Source organism: Amblyomma mixtum, chromosome 1, assembly GCF_055824585.1.
Source record: "Amblyomma mixtum isolate Tamu chromosome 1, ASM5582458v1, whole genome shotgun sequence".
Taxonomy (NCBI): domain Eukaryota; kingdom Metazoa; phylum Arthropoda; class Arachnida; order Ixodida; family Ixodidae; genus Amblyomma; species Amblyomma mixtum.
Window position 1 is genome coordinate 242,775,953 of NC_143012.1, and position 24,430 is coordinate 242,800,382.

Genomic DNA, 24,430 nt, shown 5'->3' on the forward strand with positions numbered 1-24,430 from the left:
CAGCGAGTTGCCAACCAAGGAAAAGGGATTACGCCCGCTTGGCACAGGGCATGAAGGGCACTCTGACTGAGCACCACCCATCCTCTGTCGCTGCCCTAACATCTGCTCGAACTTATTCCTAGCAGTCGAATACACTTGCAGAAGAAAACCATATTTTTATCTGCAGATCAAAAGCACCAGCTGCACTTCCGCCTTGTCAAACAAAGCGCTCGACCGATCATCTGACATCTCCCTTTTTCCCTGCCCTCGAGGCTTAAGCTTTCTTTTTCTTCATCTACAGTTTGTCTTGATTTTTGTTCGCGGAAGAGCACGCCCAGCGGCTTTCGTTTCCCTAGGCGCTGACCTTGCTCGAAGCTTCTTGTCGTACATGTGTTCACCCACAGCAAAAAGTAAGAGGCACAGTAAGAGCTGTTCTCCGGGCGGGCAAGCGCTTAACTAATTAGAAAAATTACTGCAGCATAAACGACGGATGTGAGAGTGTACGAGTAACTAAATACTCATTTAGAAAGCAGAATAATGATGATGTTGCCAGTTTTGTACACTAATGTCTGCTTTTCCCATGACTGGCCGAGAAATTGAAATAAATCTAAGTTCTTACTTCTGTGGACACTGCGTAGACGTGAGACGTTACAAAGCATTTTGTGTGGCAATTCTCTCGATTATAAATCGAATGGTTCAACTATACAGCAAATCATTATCAATGGGTGCCATGTGGAGTGAAGACAGTGATGATAAAAGTGTAAATTAGATACAAACTGTACGCTATAGTACCTTATTATTCGATAGCTTGCTGGAAAAACCCTCCATGTGGCTTCTTGCTTCACAGACCTCTTCGTAGCACCGTTTATTTAGCTCCCTATTGTTCACGCAGGTGTCGAACATGAAGGCCTGCCGTTGTCGGTAGCGTTAATACGAACCGCCACCGCTGCCTGTGAATGAACATGACGCTCTGATGCTCAGCACAAGCTGACAAATATGACCCCAAGCCGCGCTGGCCACATTTCAATGAAAGTAAAGGACGCGCACACTGATTTCCTGCATGCGGACAAAACTATTTCGAGATTCTTCAGACGGGCGGCTCTGCAGCCAGCATCCTTTCTTCTACATGCCAAAGGTTCCATGGAAAGCAACTTTCAGCAAAACACCGACTGGTCACAAAATATTTCGGGAACATTTGTTCTATCATCTGTTCATAGCATTCAACCATCTGTTAGTTGAATGCGTGTGGTAATGTTCGAGGCTCCGTGCTAGCTGCGCTATATCTCAGAGTATGAAGAATTTGCTGATGTTCCCGCCTGAATCGTAGGTGGCCTTGCCGTCAAAAGTGGAAAAGGCGCTCTTCAGACTAACAATAGGAACACCACCTACTTGCATCGGCTAGCTCCCTATGCAGCACTCCCTGCTGTATGTGTAATTGGGATGTAGTCTAAGGCAATTAGGGTAATGCGTGCTTAGAGGAAGCTATTAATTTTCTTGGTCCTCTGTTTCAGCATCATAGCAAAGAAAGTGTTATTGCCTTGTACATAATCTACGTAATAACTCGGGCATCCATACGCGAGTGATCTGCTTAAGCTTTGTTCAACTTTTTCTTTCAATTGATTGTTGTGTTTGGTTTCTGTTTGGTTTGCTTTGTCCTTCCAATCTGTTGGTTTGTTTTGATTTCTATTTGAACACAATTAGAGAACGCTAGATTAAAATATAAATATTTTTGCGCTGAGTAAGTTACACATCATAGAAGATGTTCAAAAATCGGTTTGTGCTTTGCATGAATCCCGTGGTTCTAAATTTTACAGGTAGCAAAGACGAACATGAGCAGAAGAGAGTATACAAGAATAGGCTACAATAAACGCATACACTACAACAGGGGTAAATTGGACCGAAATAAAAAGGATGCTTTTATAACGTCGTCAGTTTAAGTTTAAACATTCGCAGCTTCAAAGGCCCTCGTGGCTGTACCCACCGTGCTGAATAGTTGCTCCGACCTGGCTTACATGGCACTGCTTATTATTCTGTTCTAACAGTTTAGGTGAGCTATGCACATGAGGCGCAACTGTTTACGAAAGAACTAAAAGGGCAGCTGTTACGTCTCACATTACACTCGTGAAAAAGTGTCTAAACAAAAAACTCAGAACTGGGCTTAAACCAGCGCTTTTTAAGGGGTTAAAAGTCACACTTTGTATGTGACAAAAAATAATGTTTGGTTCTGACTTCTGAGTTTGTCTAGTCATTGCTTGCGTTCACTTGAGAAAAATTTTCATTTTATTTATAACGAACAGCTAATTGATGGAACCGGAGCGCGAAAATAACACTGACAAAAATGAACCCAGAAGACAGGAGTGGAGCTTTTGTCTTGGTTGTGTGCTCCTAGTGTGTCTTCTGTGTTCATTCTTGTCTTCGTTCTTTTCGTGCTGCAGTTTACATCGATTAGATATGCACCAACAAGCCCAATCAACAGTCTTTGTTTATAATGAACACCTTGAAATTGGTCTTTATGTTTTTTTCTTATGGTTCTAAATTATTACATTACTATTGTCTTTGTATTTACCCCTACAACAAACCCTTGGTCCTCCAGTTTTTTTTTAAGCTTTGTAGTTTGCAGATCTTTCTTCAGGTCCCTTCCTCTCGACGAACGGCAAATTAACTTCTTTCCGTTGTCGTCTTCTCTACTTTCACGAAATAATTTGAGTTAAAGCACTGGCAGGAAGTTTTTCGCAAAAATTTGAACATTAGTCTATGAAATTGCTGCTTGTTGAAGCGAAGCTTCTCCAAACACGGAGCTATGTATCCGGGCTTTGTCTCGGACCTCTCCTGTACAAACTACCCTGTTCATGACGCTATTCTAGAGCACTGTCTTATGTTTTGTCCTGAATAGTTTGGTTTGGATTACGGTTCTTAACGTTCCAAAGGAATCTCAGGCTATGAGCTACGCCATGGGGAAGGCCTTCAGATAAATTCACAAACTTGGGTTATTTAGCATGCAGTGGCATCACAGACCAGACAGCCATTTTCTATCTTGTTTTCTCTGTCCACTCCCTTCATGCCCCTCTGCTGAAGTGTCTGGTTGTCGCCGATGCATCTGGAAGGTACCTCTGTTCAAACAGGCACAGAATAAACCGAACGCTTAATTTCCACACTTTAAAAAAATACAGAGGAATAATTAAGTTTTTCTTATGGACCTAACAACACATGCAGCTTTCACTGAAATTTGAGGTTTTCTAGGCTAGAAAACGGGAAACAAACTACAGGTGCCTCGTTACCACCAACCCTTTTCGGCAGGCATGTCATAAAAGTTTCTTCTTAATGCACGGATCTCTTTTCCGAGGCTAAGACGACATTTATATCAAAACTAAGTTCAAGATCCCATTTCCGGTCTTGACAAAAAGTGTTTGAATCAAGTGGCTGGAAACTAATGTTCTGCATTAAAACTGGGTTTTCTCATGAATCAATACTTCTCTTTCTGCCCCCCCCCTCCCCACCCCCCCCCCCCCCAAAAAAAAACGCGAACATAGCCTCAAAAAGCCAAAACAATACAAAAATGCGTTTTACTGAAGAAAAAAAATGGTGGGTAAGCTTAGGCTCCACTTTAAGGGTATTACCCGATCCTATCCGTTACTGGGTTAATGACCATATGAATGGCATTAACCATTCTCGACTTTCAAAGATATCTGGGAGCGCTCATTCCATTAACGGCTGAGTGGTTTAGCTGTTAAGCGATATGCCGCTGCCCTGCCATGTCAGATGCTGCCCCCGATGGCCCTTGTGCGACCCAGGTTGCTCTTCCCGAGCGACCTGTCGCGACCTGTCACTTGCCACCTTCCTCGGTGATTTGCTTGCTAACAATCCGGTGGGCAGGTTGGGATGACGCCACAGGGTCACGTGACCCAGGTGGCCAAACTAGGTTGCATCTACGAGTATTTTTCGCTCACAACGCCGACGCGACGACGGCGCCAGATTTTCTTCAGAACAGGAGCTTTAATGCTATCGTGTCAGTATTGATCTCTGTTTGACTGTTTTCACATAGCCGAGACATACTAGCCTGGACGTGCACACGTTTAGTGAATGCCGGCTGTGCACAGGAAGTGGGCCCGCCTCGTTCCTCCTCAGCCACTGCGCGGGCGCAGCCGGCATTCGGTAAACTGTTATACGTCTGCGCTCGTATGTATCAGCTATGTTAAAATAATATTTCGTCAACCGGTGTCTATGTGATAAAACAAGTCTTTGTCTCCCCTGCTTAACTTTTGCACGCAGACGGCCGGTCGCTGCCCCAGAATCATCGCCAGCGCAGCTTCCCCAATGGCTCCTTAGTGGTCGCTGAAGTGCAGCGCAGCGCAGACAGTGGGTGGTATGCTTGCGTCGCCCGGGACCCGCAAGGCAACACCGCCAGGGGGCAACTCGCCGTCCACGTTATGAGTAAGTGTGCGCCAGGGCTGTCAACACTGCTCTTTCTGTTACTAATGCTCATTCGAACATGGTAGTCAGTGCTGCCATTAACGCTAATGTTGACAATGGGACTGCTTTTGCTAAGACTGCTAAGACTGCTATTGCTAATACTAATGATAATGAAGCAACTACTTCCCGAAATATTGTTTTTAGTAATAATGTTGGGACTGCTATGGAAACCGCTAAGACTGCTGCTAAAAGTATGGTTGCTACCAATGCAACTACAGCTGCGACCACTTAAGTACTGAACCTGAGAGTACTGCGACTAATGCTACGTATCTTAAACTGGAAGAATGGCATTATCCAGAAATGTAGCTGTATACGGGGGCAAATATATAGGCGATAAAAGTTTTCTACAACGTAATCGAAGCTATATTCACTTAGCTCTCTTTCTAGATCATGTGAATTTGGCACACAGACTAAGATTTTATCTTTTGAGGTGTTATACGTTACCGGTGCTTGAAACGTAAGGAAAGTTACACAAAGAGCCTGTACAAATGGTTCTTCAGGTATTGAATTCTCGGTCCATAGTATATTTTTAGTATACAGTTGTAACGCTCTGCATATATAATATCTTTACAGAGAGAGGGTTCTAAATAAGGCGCCTATATTTATACTATTTCTGTTGTGTCTTACGGATAAATGCCTCCTGAAATATTGTCCTTTCATACGGAGTCATCCGCACTAACACGCATCGGTCGAAATAAACTGCATCTTCTCTGACGTGAAGACAGTTCTAGCCACTTAATGTGGGAGGTGGTGGTATAAGTACCTTGCGAGCCTGTTTACATCTTCGCAGTGGTGCCGGCTCGCAAGTTCGTAGAAAAAAAAACAAAAAACAAAGGTACCTAACATTCATTGCCCAGCTGCGTACGATGTAAATCAAAGCCTTTGTGAAACACATTACGGAGTGTAATCACATGGACAGAGAGAGAAACAGAAGGATGGAAAGGCAGAGAGGTTAACCAGGCGATGACCAGTAGGCTACCCTACATGTGGGGAGGGGAACAAAGGGGCGAAAAAAGAAAAAGAATGGCAAAGAAATAAATTCTTCAAGTGTCCATTCATCACTATGACAAGGGGACAGAGGGCGCACACATAAAGCTTAAAGTTTATTGAAGGGAACAAAACCCCGAGTCCTTTAAGAACCTCAGGAGCGCTTTCACCGCTTTGCTTTGTGAGGAAGGTTTTGTCCAAGGCCCAAGAATCTTGGATTCCGCTCGACGACGAGAGTCCAAGCGGCGCACAGTAGCAGTTAGGAAGGCGCGCTCTCGCTCAAAACGAGGGCAGTCACACAGGAGGTTCCCGATCGTTTCATGAAAACCGCACTGCTCACACGCTGGAGTGTGTGGAGCATCACGCTGGAGAATCACATAAGTGGCGATGATAGAGGTTGCTTTAGAATGGCGCGCGCAGGGTATAATCAGCACATTGAGCGCACTCTTTAGAGGGAATATGGCGACATGCTTAATCTCCACGTGTGAAGTTGGGCAGTTACCACTCTTATTCCTGGAAGGATGAGAGATGCATGTATTTTCGGTAGTTTCAAGAGCATCTCCCTTAAAGCTGTCACCCGTGATGCAAAATAGAGCTCACCAATATCTTTTTTTCTTTCTTTGATTTTTCTTTCTAAAGCGAAAGGGGAGCAGTAGCTAAATGATCAAGGCCTGACAGAGGCTCCTGTCCTAAGTAGCAAGTTCAGCGTACAGCGCACAAAGTACATGACAGAAGTAATGTGCAGCAAACATATTCCGATCACTTGCATCACCGTCTTTTTGGTACTAAAACGCAGCTCCTCCATGTATAATATTTTTACACATTTAAATACGCATAACGACATTTATGAATATATGTGCATGCATACATACACACACAAACATACAGGGTGTTTCACCTAAGACTTTCTGCAATTTTTAAAAATAAGCTATTTGAATGAGATGCGCGCTTTTTCTGGCATAGCATTGTCAGTGGTGTAGTACATCATAATGCAGCTAAGAAGTGCTAACTAGCAGGCTTGTTAACCAATATTTAATAGTTAACTTTTAAACTATTACCGTTAGGCTCCTTAATTAATGAGAGGCATGTAGCCCATCGAAAGTAATGGCCATATCCGTTTTTAGAATTTCGAGAACGCGATTATCCTCAGCGCTGTGGCCCAAAAAACTTCGCCTACATCGCGCCAAAATACATGCGGTTTGAGAAGCTTGCAGGCAAAGCAGCCTCTCCAGTGCACGTAACTCGTCCAAAAAGCCAAAATTTGTTGGGCCACAGCGCCGAGGATAATCGCGTTCTCTAAATTCTAAAAACGGATATGGACATCACTTACGGTGGGCTACATGCCTCTCAATAATTAAGGAGCCCAACGGTAATAGTTTAAAAGTTAACTATTAAATATTAATTAACAAGCCTGCTAGTTAGCACGTCTTAGCTGCATTATGATGTACTACACCACTGACAATGCTATGCCATAAAAAGCACGCATCTAATTCAAATAGCTTATTTTAAAAAATTGCAGAAAGTCTTAGGTGAAACACCCTGTATATAGATACAAAGATCATAGCGGAATAAATATAGAGGAATAACATAGCGTCGCGTGCAGCACAGAATATTTTATGTATATATGCATTATTTATGATCAAGATACATGATGGGAAGTCAATATTTCGTCAAAGAAATGGGATTAATTAACAAATAGAATTTGACGTATTTTTTAAACCTGGGGTGTTGAAAACGGACTTTGCCTGTTATGTTGTTTAACAAATGCAGTGTATTGAAATTTAAGCTCTGTCGGCCGTAACAGACTGTAGTCATAGGTATTCTTTTTTGTTCTTTGCGCATAGAGTACTTCGACGTAGTCGGAGTTGAAGTAGTCAGGTATAACTTACCGCTGTTTATATGTAGCTATAATTTTTATTAGTATGCATGTGTGGTTGCAAACACTGTATATTTAATAAATAAATGCCTATATGAAGTTCGCGCGAAAGTACAAAAAGCTGCAAATTATGACGTACCAAATAGAACCGGTAGAAGCAGAGATCTTACACTGCCTGATATCTCTCACGTATACAGTCACGAAGCGCGGGTTCGAGCTAGCAGAATTAAATAAATAATCAATTCCCGCTTGCATTTTGGGACGGAATGCACTGTAGTAATTATGGAATTACGAGCCATCAGATTATGGAATGATCTGCCAGACAACATCGCTTCCGCGTCTAATCTAGAATCTTTCCATTCTCAACTCATCACATATTTCACTGAAACCCTCATTTAGCACGCCCACGTTCAAGTCTTTTATTTTTCTGATTTTTTTTTTGTTCTTTGCTTTGCTGCTGCACTCATGCCATTCGGATGTTTTCTTACTTATGTTTGCCTGCCATGTTACCGTGTCTGGCTTAATCGCGCTATTTTACTCATTGTTCCCACGTTCGGTGAGCACATTATCCTTTATTGTAGTGCTTTATTTTGTGCCGCGTGTTCTTTTTTTTTCTCTTTTCCTGTTGATATTTCCGCGTCGTTTCTTCTTGTCTACTAATTTGTTGATATATTGTTTATTATGACTGTATGTTTCTCTTTTGTTTCCTTTGGTTATTAATGCACATTATAGATTTCTTTTTTATCATGATCGTATGTTTCCTTTTGTTTCCTTTGGTTATTAATGCACTGTATTATATATTTTTTCGCCCCCCTTACACAATGCCCAATGGGCCTGTAAGGTATTTCAAATAAATAAATAAAATAAACAATTTTCATGGCGACTTAATTTTTTTGTTGTTGGCTGATATGAGCGCTAAACCTCGATTCAAAGCATTAGTACCTTTTGCATGCCGGGTTCGTTGGTCCGGTCCCGTTGGACTGACTGAAACCAATCTATTCTTCGATGCAATTCTTCCAGCCGGGCCGCCGCGGTGGCTCAGTGGCTATGGTGCTCGGCTGCTGACCCAAAGGACGCGGGTTCGATCCCGGCCGCGGCGGCTGGAATTTCTTTGGAGGAGAAATTCTAGAGGCCCGTGTACTGTGCGATGTCAGTGCACGTTAAAGAACCCCAGGTGGTCGAAATTTCCGGAGCCCTCCACTACGGCGTCTCTCATGGCCTTAGTCGCTTTGGGACGTTAAACCCCATAAACCAAACCAAACCATCTTCCAGCCGGTGCAATAAAATTATGCTTACAATATTTATACTTCAACCTCCGGCTGCCACTTTGGTTCTTTTATTTTCCGCAAGAAAGTCTATTTGAGTGAAATAGGCGACTAGTCGTCATGCGGGCTGCTCTGTGTGGCGCGATTTGCAACTCATTTCCTTAGATGTCTTCTTTGGTTAAATTACAAGCATTTCAACTCAAATGAATTTCCGCGCTCTTTGAAATTCGTCCACGTCCTTTTCATTCCCTTCCCAGCCAAAATCTTTTAGTTTCATCACGTTTTAATACTTGTTATGTTACATTTGGACTAAGAATTCTCGCAGTGGAACATTTTTTCTTCTCACTTCTCGGGTAAAATAGAATATCTTCCGCTCGTTTCCTGATCACTAGATTTACTTCCTCTCTCAGCAAACCCCGTTACACTGCCATTGCTTACGCCTTGTTGTGGAAGCTGCGGCGTGAAAACGTTTCTTCGCGCTTCGCTTGTTTGCGCCAGGGAAAGGAACAAAGCACTGGGAAAATAAAAAGCAGGGCGTAAGCCTGGCGCATATGTTAGCGTTCAATTTCACAAATGCGGGTCTGAAACCCGTAGGGTGGGAAGTGCGGAAAAAGGGTGCGCTCGCACGGGTGGCGTTGCAGTAATAAGGAGAGAGATGAGCACGAAATAAATAAAAAAAGTAAAAGTCAGTTAAAAGTAAATGCGATGAACGGATTGCCGGAATCCAAAGAAAGCTTGAAACGCTGACGGAGACGTTTATAAACTTTCCCAGCGAGTACTTGCTCCAGCCAAAATATAAGCACAAAATACAAAATTTATTTCGCTGCCTGCTGGAGTGCTTAAGGCTTTACTTGTGCATTAGAAAAAAAAAATAAAATATACGGTCGTTTGCGACGGAGGAAACGCACTGGAGGCGGAGTCGCGAGATTGAATTTTGCTTCGCTCGCGCGGAGCAAACTGCGCGAGTTAAAGGCACGACCTTTGAGGCAGAAGAATGCAAATTTAGCGGTTCGATATTTGGGATTTAGATGCGGCTTTTGTTTATGGGTTCGCATATTCCCCTTATTGTTCTCATGATGGAAGGGTTGCGCACTTGCCCCTTTACGCGCGGATGCCGGTGATTTTGAGGGCTTAATGGTGATAGCTGTTTTGCCACTTTCTCGCATTTATGAGCTAGGAACATTGGATGACGCTTAAGCTTCGCCTTTGAGAGTGGAACACGACAGCCTGTTGCAGCACTGCCAGTGGTACCTCTGAACGCCATCGCCCGTTCGGCACGTCGCCTTTCCTGTTCGACAAATCGAAAATTGGCTATTTGAGGAAAGGAAATGAAGCAGTAACTGTCTCAGTTATCTTCGTGGACACCCGAACCACGCATGGTACGATTTTTTTAAGCAACCCCTGATTATAGGTCACGGGTTCGAATTCGTACCACGAGCTAGGCTTTCACCGCACTAAAGTTGATGCTGCACAAAATGCTCAATCATATGATCCTCTTCGATACGTTCCCGCCAAACGGTTGGCATGCTACGATTGCTTTTACGCAGCCGACGATTATTTCCTACACGCAGTGCCGACTACTAATTGGGCCGACGGCTTTTCGAACCAACGAGCTGTCTGTGGAATAAAACATGCGGTCTATTGGCTTTTTTTTTTTCGCGTGACGCTCTTGCTCAGGCATTTTGCCGCTCACTTAAATGGGAGCATTTTGAATCAGAAGTAGCTGGAGTGCGAGCTCCAGTTTTTGGGCATTGCTTCTTGGCTTTTGATACCAACTGCGATATTTCCGTGCTCCGCTGGGCTCGAGCACGTGAGGGTTGCGGTCCTATCTCGCATCGCGGAAGCTTTGAAGGCGACTGTAGGTCTAGCCAAAGAAGGGCCTAAACTCCAAATTCCGAAAATTGCGGGACTCCGACCTTATATATGCAATTCCATACTGCTGCGAATCTTCTAGACACGCGAAGAAGAATTAAACTTTGCTTGCGCTTGATGCCTGAATAAACAAGTGAAAGTAATAAACCATGAATTGAGTGGGGAGACACTGTAGAAAGTGGGAAATTTCACAAGTGGCAAACTTTTGTGCATCGTACCTCATTCCAAAAATCAGTGCATCGAATCTCGTTCATGAGAGATTGTAAGAAAGACAAACATAAAATGAAAGATACACGAAACAAAATGCTAAAATTTCTTCGCAACGAAATGCCATGTGAAAATTGTTTTCTGTGCATGTTCAAGAAATCTTCACGTGTTTCTTGTGGTTAAGGGAGTCTGTGTTGTCTCTTAAGGGCAGATGCCCAGTAGGAAAACGATAGGGGCAATAAAAAACTAAGATTTCTCAGAGAGTCTGCGTTCGATATGAATTTCGCTACTTCCCAGCGCATAGCGAAGAACCCTTTATTTAAACTTTGCTTTTTGTCAATTGTTCACGTTTCTCTCTGCTATCGGCTAGTAAAATAAGTACCACTATTTTATGACCTGCTGAAGGTTGAGTGGAAAATGAATAGAAGTGCGTTGTGAACCTCGAGTACTACGGTTACACAGGCCTATATTGGTCTTTGGGTGTACTTAATGTAAACAAGCGTCGCAGATGAAGGCTTTTGTAACGAAAGGAACTTAGTTTTGCATAATCAGCCGCGTAAACTCCTAATCCATGTCTTTTAATATTTCACTGGCTTTACATTACTTTACTCAGGGTTTCAACTGTATTTGGAATGAAGCATTCTTACTGGTGGGCTTTTTCAGTCCGGCTATTTAGGTCCACCAATACAGAACACTGCAAATTTTGACACCACAACAACATTCCGAAACGCGTAAATCAAATAAAGCAAAAATTCAGGGCCGCTTGATGCAGTTGATAGCCAAATACGCTGAATGGAAAGTCACGAAGACTCTTCTCTAAGTAAATTTTGCTGCATCTACTTGGCAGTGGGTTCAAGAAAAGCAATGGCAACAATGAAAAATCGCAAGTGAAGCAGTCTAAGCAATTAATCGACATCTGCGCGGAAGGACACTTGTGTTACACATAAACTAATCTGACCTGTAGGCACCGCGTCGGGGGACGTAACATCCGTGTGAGAACTGAAATGAGAAACAGCGCAAGGGCGGCTCCACGAAAGGTGTAGACGTAAGATTTCATAAAATATACCATAAATGCTACGCAAATAGTAGCAGCATTGTTTTTCTCTCAAGGTAGCTTTACTTTGGGGTATTATGACTGCCTGCGCTGTTAATCTCAGTCACATAGCCAATGCATCATCATCATTGTCATCATCATCAGGCTGGTTACGCCCACTGTAGGGAGAAGTGTCTCCCATAAAAAATCATTTATTCCGCGACACACCAAATAGCTGTGCTGCCCACCCGAGAGAGGTGATATCAAGGAGCTCATTACTGCCTTAGCAACAAGGATGGGAGTGACATTTTACACATGAATTCTTGTCTTTCGACAAGACTCCATGTCGAAATTTTGTCATGCGGACTGAGATCTTCCTCCCGCCTTGTTCGCTTTGTGTATTGAAGAACCCTTTGTCCTGTGCGCTCTGCATACCGTAGATTAGTCTTTGAGTAGAATACGGACGTGAGAGTATTCAATAACAGATATGGAAAACAGGCACATTGCCTGATGATATTGCAACTGGTAATATTATCACTAAAATACCGCAAACTCGCCTTTAAACTAACGCCGTCAACAAATACCGTCACTTCGTAACACGCCTCACTTGCAGCTCCGCCAGTGGTGAGCCCGTTCAGTTTTCCGGACGACCTGACGGAAGGCAAGCGTGCGGGTGCCGCCTGCATCATCTCGGAGGGCGACCTGCCCATCACCATCGCGTGGTTCAAGGACGGCCGGCAGCTGGACCCCGCCCTGGAGGCCTCGGTGGCCAAGGCCAACGACTACACCTCCTTCCTCTCCTTCACCGGAGTGCGCCGGATGCACTCGGGAAACTACACCTGCGTCGCCTCCAACCCGGCAGCATCGGCCAACTACACGGCGCCCATGGTGGTCCAAGGTCGGTGGTGGAACGGGCCCTCGCTACGTTGCCAAAACTTAGCTTGCATGCCCTTAATGGCACGCTTTCCTTACCTCATTTGTGGATTAAGAATGGATTCCTTTTCACTCTCTCGTGCCCGACCTCGCAGGCTTGTTCATTTTTCTTCAACCATCCGTCCACACAGCTGCACAGGTAGTACATCTTCGCACATGAGGGGAGGGCTGACTACCGATTGCCAACTGCTGTTCTCTTGCTAGACTGTTGAACATTGTTTTGGTTTCCTGCATGTTCATTTTTCACCCACCGTTCTGCTCTGTCTGTCTAACTCATTGGCCATGCTTTGCAGTTCATGACCTGAGTGAGTTAGCATGGCAATGTCATCAGCGAATCGCAGGTGACTTAGGTATTTTCATAACGCCTATCCCGAATGGTTTACAATTCTGACCACGGAATACCTCCTGTACTCAGTCGGTGAATAGCATTAGCGAGATCGTGTCTCCTTGCCTTACACCCTCCCTTACTGGAATTTTATTGCTTATTTATGAATGACTACGGTAGCTGTGCAGTCGTTATAGATTTCTTCCAATATTTGCACATAACACTCTTCCACACCCTGATTCCGCAATGCCTGCATGACCGCTGAGGTTTCCACTTAGTCAAACGCTATCTCGTAAATAATGAAGGCTGTATATAAAAATCGGTTATATTCTGCACATTTCTCTAATACCTGATCAATAGCGTGAATATGGTCTATTGTCGAGTATCGTTTACGAAAGCATGCCTGATCATTTTTTTATTGAAGGCTAAGGCTGTCCTGACTCTATTAACGATTACCTTTGTAAATACATTGTAGCTAGGCAATGGACAGTATGCAGATCGGTCTCTAATCTTTCAAGTCTTTGACGTCTTCTCTCTGGAATTAAGACAATATTAGCATTCTTCCGAGCATCTGGTACGCTCGAGTTCACAAGGCATCGCGTATACAGTGTGGCTAGTTTTTATAGCCGAATCTCTCCTCCATAACAATATGTGAAGTAATCCATTCATTCTGAAGGTTAAAAAACAGTTTACTAAAGAGAACAGATGGAATGACTTGGCAAGGGCCATGCAGATGACGACAGTTGCAGGCTTCGAAAGATAAACATTATGAACTAAAGTAAACATCTTGCGTTAAGTAACCTGACAGAAATCATGCTGGCGCATTTTAAGTAGAGAAGTTTTAAGGGGAAGTAAAATGACATAAAATCGGGCAAGTTTCCCAAGGCTGTACCAAATGAATACCGTTTCCATCGTCACCTTGCTGTGCCCTGGTCCTATTCGTGCTGCTCAGTATGTAAGTTAAAGAAGCAAGAAGAAATGTCAGGCAGAGTGTTGCGCCATAGAATAAAATATATCTGGTCTAAGTGTGCGATCTAAGCGTATCCTTACTGCGCATTACAAGAAGTTAGAGTGAAGCTCCCTTCGTGAACATCGCACCAATAAATTACTAACTAAAGCTTCTTTTGCAATAACCTTTCACTTAAATTTGATACACATTAATACAAGTGTTCATAGATGTCCTTTGGTTAATATCGATGTTTTAAAAATCTATACCCCTCAAGCGCTCCATTTCTAATGCTTCCTAAAAACATCTTTGATATGTTCTCAATACGTACCGACGTATACAGCGTGCATACTTAAAACAACACTAATGGCAGTTGAACGACTGGTTTAGAGATAGGGAAGAAAACAAAAGACAGGCATGTAAAACAGGCTATCCTCGATTTTCTTCTGGTGTAAGTCCTCATTGCAGGATAGTCCACGCACCACTAATCGAAGGGATATTAAGAAGACAGTTTCGACATGCAAAGAATAGAAAGTACCAAAAGAAAATTCAGAAATTTGAAATAAAACCTGATATGGCAGTATCTTGCTGCGCCGTAATAGACAACATACAGCAATTTGAAATAAAACCGGATATGCCAGTATCATGCTGCGCGATAATATACATAACACGTTGACATGCATATCGTCTTAAAATGACAAGCCATAACATTCAGATATGCAGCACCACAGGGCAAATGAATTTTAAGAAGCCACGCTTCATACACAAGGAAGAGGAATTAGCTAATGAAATCGCAGCACTGCGGGACCTAAACCTAAAGTTATCATCTTCCTTCAGATTTACTGTTCAACTGTTGTTATTACAAACGTTTACCCGTACCAGCAAACGATTCATAACTACACTACACACAAGACACAGGACAGCGCTTGTCCTGTGTCTTCTTCTACTTTGTCTGCGTCGTTTGCGCTGTTGGCATTCAATACACTATTTTGGCCCAATCGTATACAGCGTTTTCCGTCATATCGATGTTTCTGCTTTGGTGGTTGAATCGAATATGCTATAGTCTGCCGCTGTAGAAGCTCCTTCTCAGTTAAGCACCTACGGGGCCTGCACTGTTTAAGGGGAGGCGCGGAACAAGAAGATAAAGTTTTCCCTTTCGGCTAGAATTGAGTCGGCCTTTCCTCCTTCCCTTCTTTCTCAGAACTGGCGCGGATTATGTTCATGAAACATACACGAACCTGCCGCTCTTTGTGCTTTCCATAGCGCTTATGAGGGGTAAAATAAGGGAGGAAAATGCTACTGTGGAAAGCATACGTTCGAGGAAAGAAAGGCGCCCCCGCCGGCGGCAACGATTAGTTGTTCCCAGCCGCGTTGATGTTTCCTCCTATACTGCGTATCTTCCCTCCCAGCAGCGAAAGTACAAGGAAGCGTGGCCTCGCCATCGTCGATGCCTCCTTCATCCCCTATTTGCGTGTACCAGCCGCGAACATGCACGTTAATGGGCAGCCTCAGATACATTGTTCTTTGTATACCCGCTTGTGCATATACATAAACCGCACGCGACGGCCCGTTTATTTGGAACACTTTTAAGCACGAGTAACCTTGGGGCATGCTAGCGCGCACTTTTCAGGGGAAAATTCGTATTTAATAAGTAGTTACCTAAATCGGGGGCAGTTTCTCTTTCGCTAGCAGATACGTCTAAACTTGAACCACCTTTTCTTGCGCCTTGGCGTCCCTACGCCAGTTCATTCAAACTCCCTTGCTCAGTAAGTAGAAGAGTCAGTAATACCTCGTTATTGCATAGCAAAGCTGATGTTGAAGTTTTTTGTTGTATACGTTATTTATTAAAGGCACCAATAAACTGACGGCTGTAATGAAGCTCAAAGTATAATTTCGAGCACTTTCAGTGGACCAACTATTTTTTTTAAGTCTTTCATGTGCGGAAGTCTTTCTTTACTTTCGCTTTGTCTTTAGCAAGGTATGGCTATCCTACGGGTGGATTGCAATATTGGTCTAGTCGGCTTGACTTTGACGGCAAAGACGCAGGGCTTCTCAGCAGCCTGATTATACTTACTACTTGGCAGCGTACAGCAAACAAATTGTCCAGATTTGAGAAGAAACAGTATCGCGACTTTCCCCACACCAAGTGTTGTCTTATCTTCATCATATTCCTTTCGGGCTACCAACATAACTAAAGAACAATTTTTCTGGTTTACATTCGAACAAGCCTTCTTATTACCGCACCCTTTCCTTTGTAAATGTGAGGTGCTAAAGTAAAAACTTATCTGCACTGCCAGCGCAAATACAAGGCTTATTGTTAGCATAAACAAAACCATTTTGAGAAATATAGTGACGGCTCGGGGTATGCTGATATAAAATCGTAATCGCAATTGGAGCAATCGATGCAGAAAGTTGAAAACGAGGATTATTGCCTTCCTGCTGCCACTCTTACTTCATCTCTTAGAGAAACACAGTGCACGCAACTGTGCTAGTAAGAAGACCGCTCCTTCATCTCCCAGCAACTCTCCGCCCCAGGGGAGCGCGGAGAACCTCAGTAATTATGCAGCGGCTGGACAGGCACCCAGCGAAGCGTCCGCGTAAAAGACCCAAGCCTTTCAGGACTGTCTCGATTGTCTGCAGCGCTGGACGGATGCTTCAAGAGCCTTTTTCTTTGTCATGTTTCGCGGCTGTTTGCGTGTGGCAGCGTACTCGCCGAGCTCCGCGACGGCCCCTCCGGCACTGGACGACTGAGACGTTTCTGGTGGAAAGAACCACCGTATCCGCCGATACCGAGCGCTGCTGATGCTCGTTACACGGAACGCGGCCGGAAGTGAACGTTGTCCCATATTTTTCTTTGTTACCCTATGGAAGGAAGCTGCAACCTTAACGCGGATCCTGCCGTCTGTGGGCACGTTTGCCATTTCAGTCTCCATGGTCGGCAACCCTTCAAAGAACTCACGTTCTCTTGCTGCAAAATATTTTGACTTTGTTTGCTCCTGAGGAATGTTATGACTTGGCTTTTTTGCAGAAGCTTATGTGGGTTCTGTGCTATGTGATCTGCTGTTGAAAGGGGAGGAGAAGGTTTGCTTTGATGCCGATGGAGGCTCTTTCGTTGTCAGTAACCTGTCTTGTTTTGAAGAACCATACCTAAGACATGCTTTTTTTTTTCCTGAAGGTTTATTTCTGCTTCAAAAAAAAAATGGTAGGATGAGAAAAGAAACGTAGGTTTCCAAGCGCCAACGCCAGTAAATTTACCGCGAAACATGCAACGCATCAGGTTAAGGTGCAGACTCACCTTGGGCTGCAGCAATCATACTCGTGTTCCTTAAATTCGGCTTCGATACTTCGTGTCTTCAGGTTCGGGGTCTCTGGTAACAAGTGGGCTTTTACCGCATGAGGCAGATTTAGGGTTGCTTGGCGGCTGAACGAATCATTGACCCGTCAACGCAATGGTTTAGTCTAAGACCCTTTTCCCAAGTTGACCACCCCAGAAAAGCCGAGCTCAGGGCCGGGAGAAATCTTGTATCTATTAGAAAACCGATGGGCACCTGCCGGCACTATGAATCGAACCCAGAACCTCCCGAATGCGAGTCGGATGCTCTACCACAAGACCATCGCTTCGGTCTTGCTTCGGTACTTCCAGTTCGAGCCTCCGCATTCCTGTAGATCAAAACCTTGTAGTTACGTAGCAGGTCCTTTCTTTGATAAGGACGTGGCAAGGCTATTCAAAGAGTGAATTCTGGAGTCGTATTTCTTGTGCTGCGGTAAAAGCAAGCCTGCAGAGCGAAGCAATACGAATACTAATTCAATAATAGCACAAAATCAGGGCCTACTAGTGAAGCATCTGTGAAGAGCATAGATGTCGCTTTCTAACCAATTTTTAAAGAAAATTTTCTCAGTAGATTTTCTTTTGCTGCATGTTGCATAAAAAAGTAAAAGTATATGGTGGTTCTAGAGTGTGAATTGGTTGCTTCTACTCTGTGATTTTGCTCTGAAATATGCTAATTAAACTCAAAGGCTGTTGTTGAAGTTACAAAAATTAACTTAAAGTACATAGCGGCGCTAAGCATCTGCTCTAATGAAGCGAAAACTATTTGAACGAGAACATATTCGATGGAATTCCGCCTGGTTAGGTTTGAAATAAAAGATGGCAAGCACTCAAAACAACCAATAATTTAGTCTAAGTCCAGCGTTCCGAAACCAACTCGGTGCCTTCTTCTGGGGTGATTTGTAGGCGAGCAAGCAGCAGCAGAGAGCAGGCTTCGCTTTACCTTTGCTATCACGTGGCAAAGGCCATTAACATACGCAGAGGGGAGCGTTCTCGGATACCTGTTTACCGCCGCCTTTCTGAATCGAATGCGCCATGACTCAACGCGACGCCTCTGCGATGTGACGCCTCCGCGAAGCTTGTGACCACGAGATTGACTTCGAGAGAACGATTGTGCTGGACGCCGAGCCGTGACCACGCAGGGGCTCTTACTTGAGCCATCCCATACACAGCAGACACGGGAGAATGTTAATCCCTGCCTAAGACCCCTTTTCCACCTTTACATCCTCGGTCTATGGTCAATGACCCGGCGGTGACTAAACAATGAATTAAAAAGACAAGTTGGAACTCGCCCGCGGTCACACCTGATGAAGAAACCGAAAAGGTTCTGAAACGTTGTGTTCTCCTTTCTTTTTTTTCATTTTTGGTTGGCTTTGTTTTTTAACTTCTAAGGAACGCAACAAGCCAACACGGTCACTTCTTCGAAGGCAATGTTTTGGTCTGCGCGCTCGCAGAGCTCAGTGAGTGTTTCTTTGGTTTCTTTTTTTATCTCACCGAAGTATGAGGGCGGCCATTCTGACTAGTGAATTTTGTAGACAACGCCCGGTTGTTGTTTTTTTTAGGGGGGGGGGGGGGGGGAGGCGATATTTGGGACGGCGTGGAAAGAAGCTGATTGTTGCAAGCCACGTGAGCCACACAGATATGTTTCTGTCGAGTGCCTGGGGAAGCTGATGGAACATGTCATATTAAACAGACTCCAGGAATACGCAGAGGAAAGGGAGGTATTTCCTGAAACGATGCTAGGCTTCAGGAGCAAGTTGTCCACGCAGGACGTCATGCTCCAGCTCAAAGCAGACATCATAGACCCGCCCAACAAAGGGGGCGCCAAAACTATACTGTATAGGGGGGGGGGGGGGGGAGGCGATATTTGGGACGGCGTGGAAAGAAGCTGATTGTTGCAAGCCACGTGAGCCACACAGATATGTTTCTGTCGAGTGCCTGGGGAAGCTGATGGAACATGTCATATTAAACAGACTCCAGGAATACGCAGAGGAAAGGGAGGTATTTCCTGAAACGATGCTAGGCTTCAGGAGCAAGTTGTCCACGCAGGACGTCATGCTCCAGCTCAAAGCAGACATCATAGACCCGCCCAACAAAGGGGGCGCCAAAACTATACTGGGCCTAGACCTACATAAAGCCTTCGATAACGTCAAACACGAGGTCATACTAACTAATCTGGCGGAGATTACCCCTGGAAAGCGGACCTACGATTACGTAAGGGACTTTCTAACCGGAAGAACCGCAGAAATAAATCTAGGAGATATCCAGTCAGAAACTATTAAGCTGGGAGATAGGGGAACTCCGCAGGGCTCAGTGCTCTCTCCTTTCTTATTCAACCTGGCGTTGAAGAACCTACCGCCGCTATTGAAGACTGTCGAAGGTATAAACCATACGCTATATGCGGATGACATAACAATATGGACGCATACAGGAAACGATGGGGAAATAGAACAAAATCTCCAACACGCGATCGATATTGTCCAGGAATACGCAGAATGGGCAGGACTAAAATGCTCGCCAAGCAAATCCGAACTTCTGGTGATCCGGGGGGCTAGCAAACGCGATACCAACGCAGGAGACATTCACGTACTGGTAAATGAGACTCCGGTAGCCAGAGTTGACAAAATCAGGGTCCTAGGACTTATAATACAGGACAATAGAAAGAACACAGAGACAATAAACAGGCTTAAGTCCACAATTAACATGACAACCAGGCTCATAAGGCGAATAGCTAGCAAAAGACGGGGAGTCAAAGAGAAAGATCTCTGCCGAATGGTTCAGGCTTTCGTGATAAGCAGAATAGTTTACGCCGTTCCCTACCTCAAGCTAGGGCTGGCGGAACAGAACAAAATAGATGGGATCATAAGGCAGGCATATAAAGCAGCATTGGGGCTGCCCCACTGCACTCCTACGGAAAGACTTCTTAAACTGGGGATCTACAACACCACCACGGAACTATGCGAGGCACATATATCTGCGCAATTAAGGAGGCTTGCGACCTCACCCCCGGGGAGAAAGATCCTGAGCAACCTAGGATTACATGATAAAATTCCGGAAAGAAACGCGCAGGCAAAATTACAGACCAAAGTTAGAAAATTACTCACTATTAAACCACTTCCAAAAAACATGCACCCTGCTTTTCACGAAGGCAGGAGGAGAGCCAGAGCAAAGGCCCTTGAAGCCAAGCTCGAAGGCTCGGAACACACAACCTATGTAGACGCGGCGGAATACGAAGGAGGCGACTCCTTTGTGGTCGTGGCCGTGAACGACTCGGGTGAAACATTAACGGCCGGTTCGGTCAAAACAAAAAACTCAGGGACAGCGGAGGAGGCGGCTATCGCCATGGCAATGGCCAGCACCAAAGCAGTCACCATAATTAGCGACTCCAAGGTGGCTATCAACAATTTTGCGCGGGGTATGATCTCCCAGGAGGCAGAACGAATATTAAGACATAAAGACTGGGACCAAAGAGAGGTGGAACTAATATGGGTGCCGGCACACTCGGGGAACAGGGGAAACGAGTTGGCTCACAGTATAGCTCGAGGTTATGTCAGCCGAGCAGTGAGCCGGGTCGAGTCCCCAAATTTCACGAGAGATGCATTCATATCATTTCACGAATACACCAATCAGTTTAAACTGGAAAGGAGGATCTATCCGCCACCAGACAAAAAGCTCGACAAAAGCCAGGAGGTAACGTGGCGTCGGCTCCAGACGCGAGCCTTCTTTAGCCCGTCGAGACTAGCACACATGTATCCAACACAATACAACGCTACTTGCAAACAATGCGGCGAGATAGCCGGATATGACCACATTTTATGGAGCTGCAAAAAGGCGCCGCCACCGGCGGACCTACTACCAGTCCCTTCTCCAGAGCGGTGGGAGGCTATACTGGCCAGCTCAGACCCGTTGACGCAAGTCCGGGCCACTGAGTGGGCTCACAAGGTCGCCAAGAGCCATGGGCTCGAAGCCACCTAGTATAATACCCACTAGGGCTCAGTGCTGACAATAAACGTTTTCCAATCCAAAAATCCAATCTGTCGAGTGCCTGCCAGTGCTTCACTGGCGCCCCTCAAGCATAATGCAGGGGTGTTTCGGGGCTTCGGATGTCACTGGCCTTCCTTTCTTTTCTCCGGGCCTGACGGTGGGAAACCGTCGGATAAAGCCACGTGTCTAGCCATTGTTCTGTAGACCAGCCAACACGGTGGCTTCTTCCTTTTTTCTCTCCTCTTCGGAGGTGCAGATGCGCTATTGACAATACGCAGCTGACATATTTTAGATACTTGGCAATCACGTACAAAAGCCTCAAAACGTGCACAAATATTATGTAGTTGGACTGGTTACCATCAGTTTGCGGATGTGTTAGGAAGGCGAAGCTGCAGGCAGGAAGGTTTTCTAGTTTAGTTGAGTAATATTGATCAACCATCTTTATGACCTTGTCCTTTAACGTTTCAACAAACAACCATCGCCGTATCAGCACTCCGCTTAAAGCAATCTGTCTTTTCCTCACATTCAGTGCACTGTTTCACTGGCATTTCTTTCTTCATCTACATCCCTGCCTTTCCTTCCCCTCCTGCTCCTCATTTCTTCACCGGCAGTCAATATTTTGGAAGCAATGCAAAAAAAACAAAAACAAATGTGGGGACACTTAAGCTCCACCTTGAGGGAATGACGCAATAGAGTAGTGGGATAGTTCCCACATATGCAGAAGATAATTATCTACTTTACATATTTACAGGGTCTGTTCTGAAAGCAGTAGGACTCATTTTTTTTATAAAATTTACTCATGAGAATAGTACAAACGATTACAATTTTTAAAAGTAGCACCATTCCATACATACACGCTGCTGCCAATGAGTTTTCCAGTTTTCGTACGCCTCCAGGAACGCCTGGACCTGAATGCTGTTTAGCTCCCTCGTCACGGCCTGTTGAAGCGCCTCTACCGATCCCTGATGTATCCCCTTCAGCGTCGATTTTATTCTCGGCAATAGAAAAAAGTCTGGCGGGGCCAAGTCGGGGCTGTAGGGGGGCTGAGGCAGCGTTGCCAGCTTCTCCTTGGCAAAAAATCGGGATCCTCATTCACATGATGAAAAAGATCCTGGAAGATCGCTTTCCGGTTGGCCTTTTGCTCCTCTGACAACACTCCTGGCATCAACTTCGCGCACACTTTCCTCATGGCTAAGTTTTCTGTCACGATCTCAAAAACTTCGGTTTGAGGAATGCTTGTCATCAGCGATCATTCTGATAGTCATCCTACCATCACTGCACACAAAATGTTTCACTCGCTACACATTTTCGCTGGTCTTGCTGGTCGGAGGGCATCCGGAGTGGTCGTCGTCTTCCACTCTTTTCTTACCTTCTCTGAACAGCTTCTGCCACTCAAAAACACGTGATCTACTCATGAAAGCGTCACAGTAGGCCTCCTTAATCATGTCGCGAGTTTCTTTGCCCGTTTTCCTGAGATATACACAAAATTTTATCGCGTATCGCTGATCCAGTAAACGCTCTATGATTCTGGTGACGAGACGTTTCGACAGGGGTTCACAGTACAAGCTACCTGCTCTCTTCAACGGCCGAGAGCCGGCTGCCGATTTTCCCCAGCATTCCCAATATCCCACTTCAACAATCCTGCACGCGCAGACCGCCTCTAGTCGGCCCATTCGTCCAGGAAAAAATCAGTCCTACTACTTTCAGAACAGACCCTGTATAGGCCCCTCGAAGTCATGCTCATCCTGGCGCAGTAGTGCAGAGGTTAAGCGATGCGCCGCTACCCTGGTATGCGCACGTGGTGCCACCAGTGGGCCTTGTGCGATACACTTTGCTCTTCCCGAGCGACCAATCAATAATTTATGTGCCATCTGCCATGGTGGGCTCTTTCCTCACAATCCAGTGGGCATGTTGTGATGACGCCCTAAATTACGCGCCGTAGGTGGCCCACGTGCCTCCTAGGTTGCTTTTCTGGAAAGTTTTCGTGAATTTTTCGTTCATCGTTAACGACGCCTACGGCACCGACACCGAATTTTCTGCGAGATAAGCTACTTAACGCTATTGCATTAAAAAGCTATGCGGGGAACATTGACAAAAAGCAGCATTTGTAGTCTTGGAATAAAAGATGAAAGACCTCCACGATTATGTCTTCTTATTAATGCGTTTCAGTAGTGCAGCCGGTCCTGCTTTTGCGGTTTGCGGTTGAATAAAGAGACTCCGCCCAAACCTGTGCGGAGCGTTCTCGAGCGTGGTATCACTGGTCACGGGACGGCGACGGCACCGTCGCGAGAAGGCTGTTTCACATGATGCGATTGTAGCCGTGGCTCTGCGCGATTTCCGTCGTCTTGCGACAGAACGGCGCGTCGGTGTCGTTTCAAACCCTTTGCGACAGATTTCCAACGAATTGGTCGCGACGCCGCACCATCGGTGCGATGATTGCGAACGACCCAGCCATCAACCAATAGGATTCCAAGAGAGGCAGGCTGCTCGTAGTTGTTTATCTGTTGATGACTGCAAAAATGATGATATGTTTTATCGAACGCAAAGATTCACGACAGCTCAGTGTAAGTAGTCATGATTACAAAATAAGTGCACATTAAGGTGTTCGACATGTATATTTGCCAAAGCGTTTCTTGCCTATAAAAAACCAGTCGATCGCTCCGAACCGGCTAAAATTGTTAGCATGTAAAAAAAGTGGGGACGATTGGTGTCACAACGGCAGTGTGACTGGGCCGTATCTTTTTGTGCGCGTCGCACTATGTGAAACAGCCTTGAGTCGGGCAAGTCATGTGATGTTTCACGTCAGCGCTCGACGCAGACGACGACGCTGGCGCTCAGGTCACAAATAAGCCTTTAGCAGCTTTGCTGTAAATGGTGACTTTATAAAGAGTGGCTGTTTTCACATTTATTCAAATCCCTGGAAGTATGAATCATTGTGGCATGAGTTTCCAGCATGCGGCTTGTAACATTCGAATGGCGACAAGATTTCACTTAAACACCTCTAGCAGTGACATTTCATGCCACACGCTTGAAAACAAAGAGCAGAAGGTGCCAGCCCCTCGGGCATGCATTGTCTCCGTACAGTGCAACCCAGGTGGCGCCAGGAGCCTGTTGACAAGTCGGCCATCATGGGGCAAGCGGTGACATTCGACTGCCAAGCGGATGGCTTTCCGGTCCCTGTTATCCGGTGGAAAAAGGCAAACCGTAAGTATTCGGAAAACGCTT

At 45.1% G+C, this 24,430-nt stretch overlaps 1 protein-coding gene across 1 annotated transcript in view; it reads left to right on the forward strand.

Annotated features, from left to right (window-relative positions):
* Positions 1-24,430, forward strand: part of LOC149371348 (cell adhesion molecule Dscam1-like) — a 64,154-nt gene that overhangs the window by 18,472 nt on the left and 21,252 nt on the right. The window contains exons 5-7 of the mRNA XM_089579881.1: positions 4,249-4,410; positions 12,303-12,587; positions 24,290-24,409. Coding sequence (XP_089436007.1) covers positions 4,249-4,410; positions 12,303-12,587; positions 24,290-24,409 — 567 coding nt within the window. The remainder of the gene's footprint in view (positions 1-4,248; positions 4,411-12,302; positions 12,588-24,289; positions 24,410-24,430) is intronic.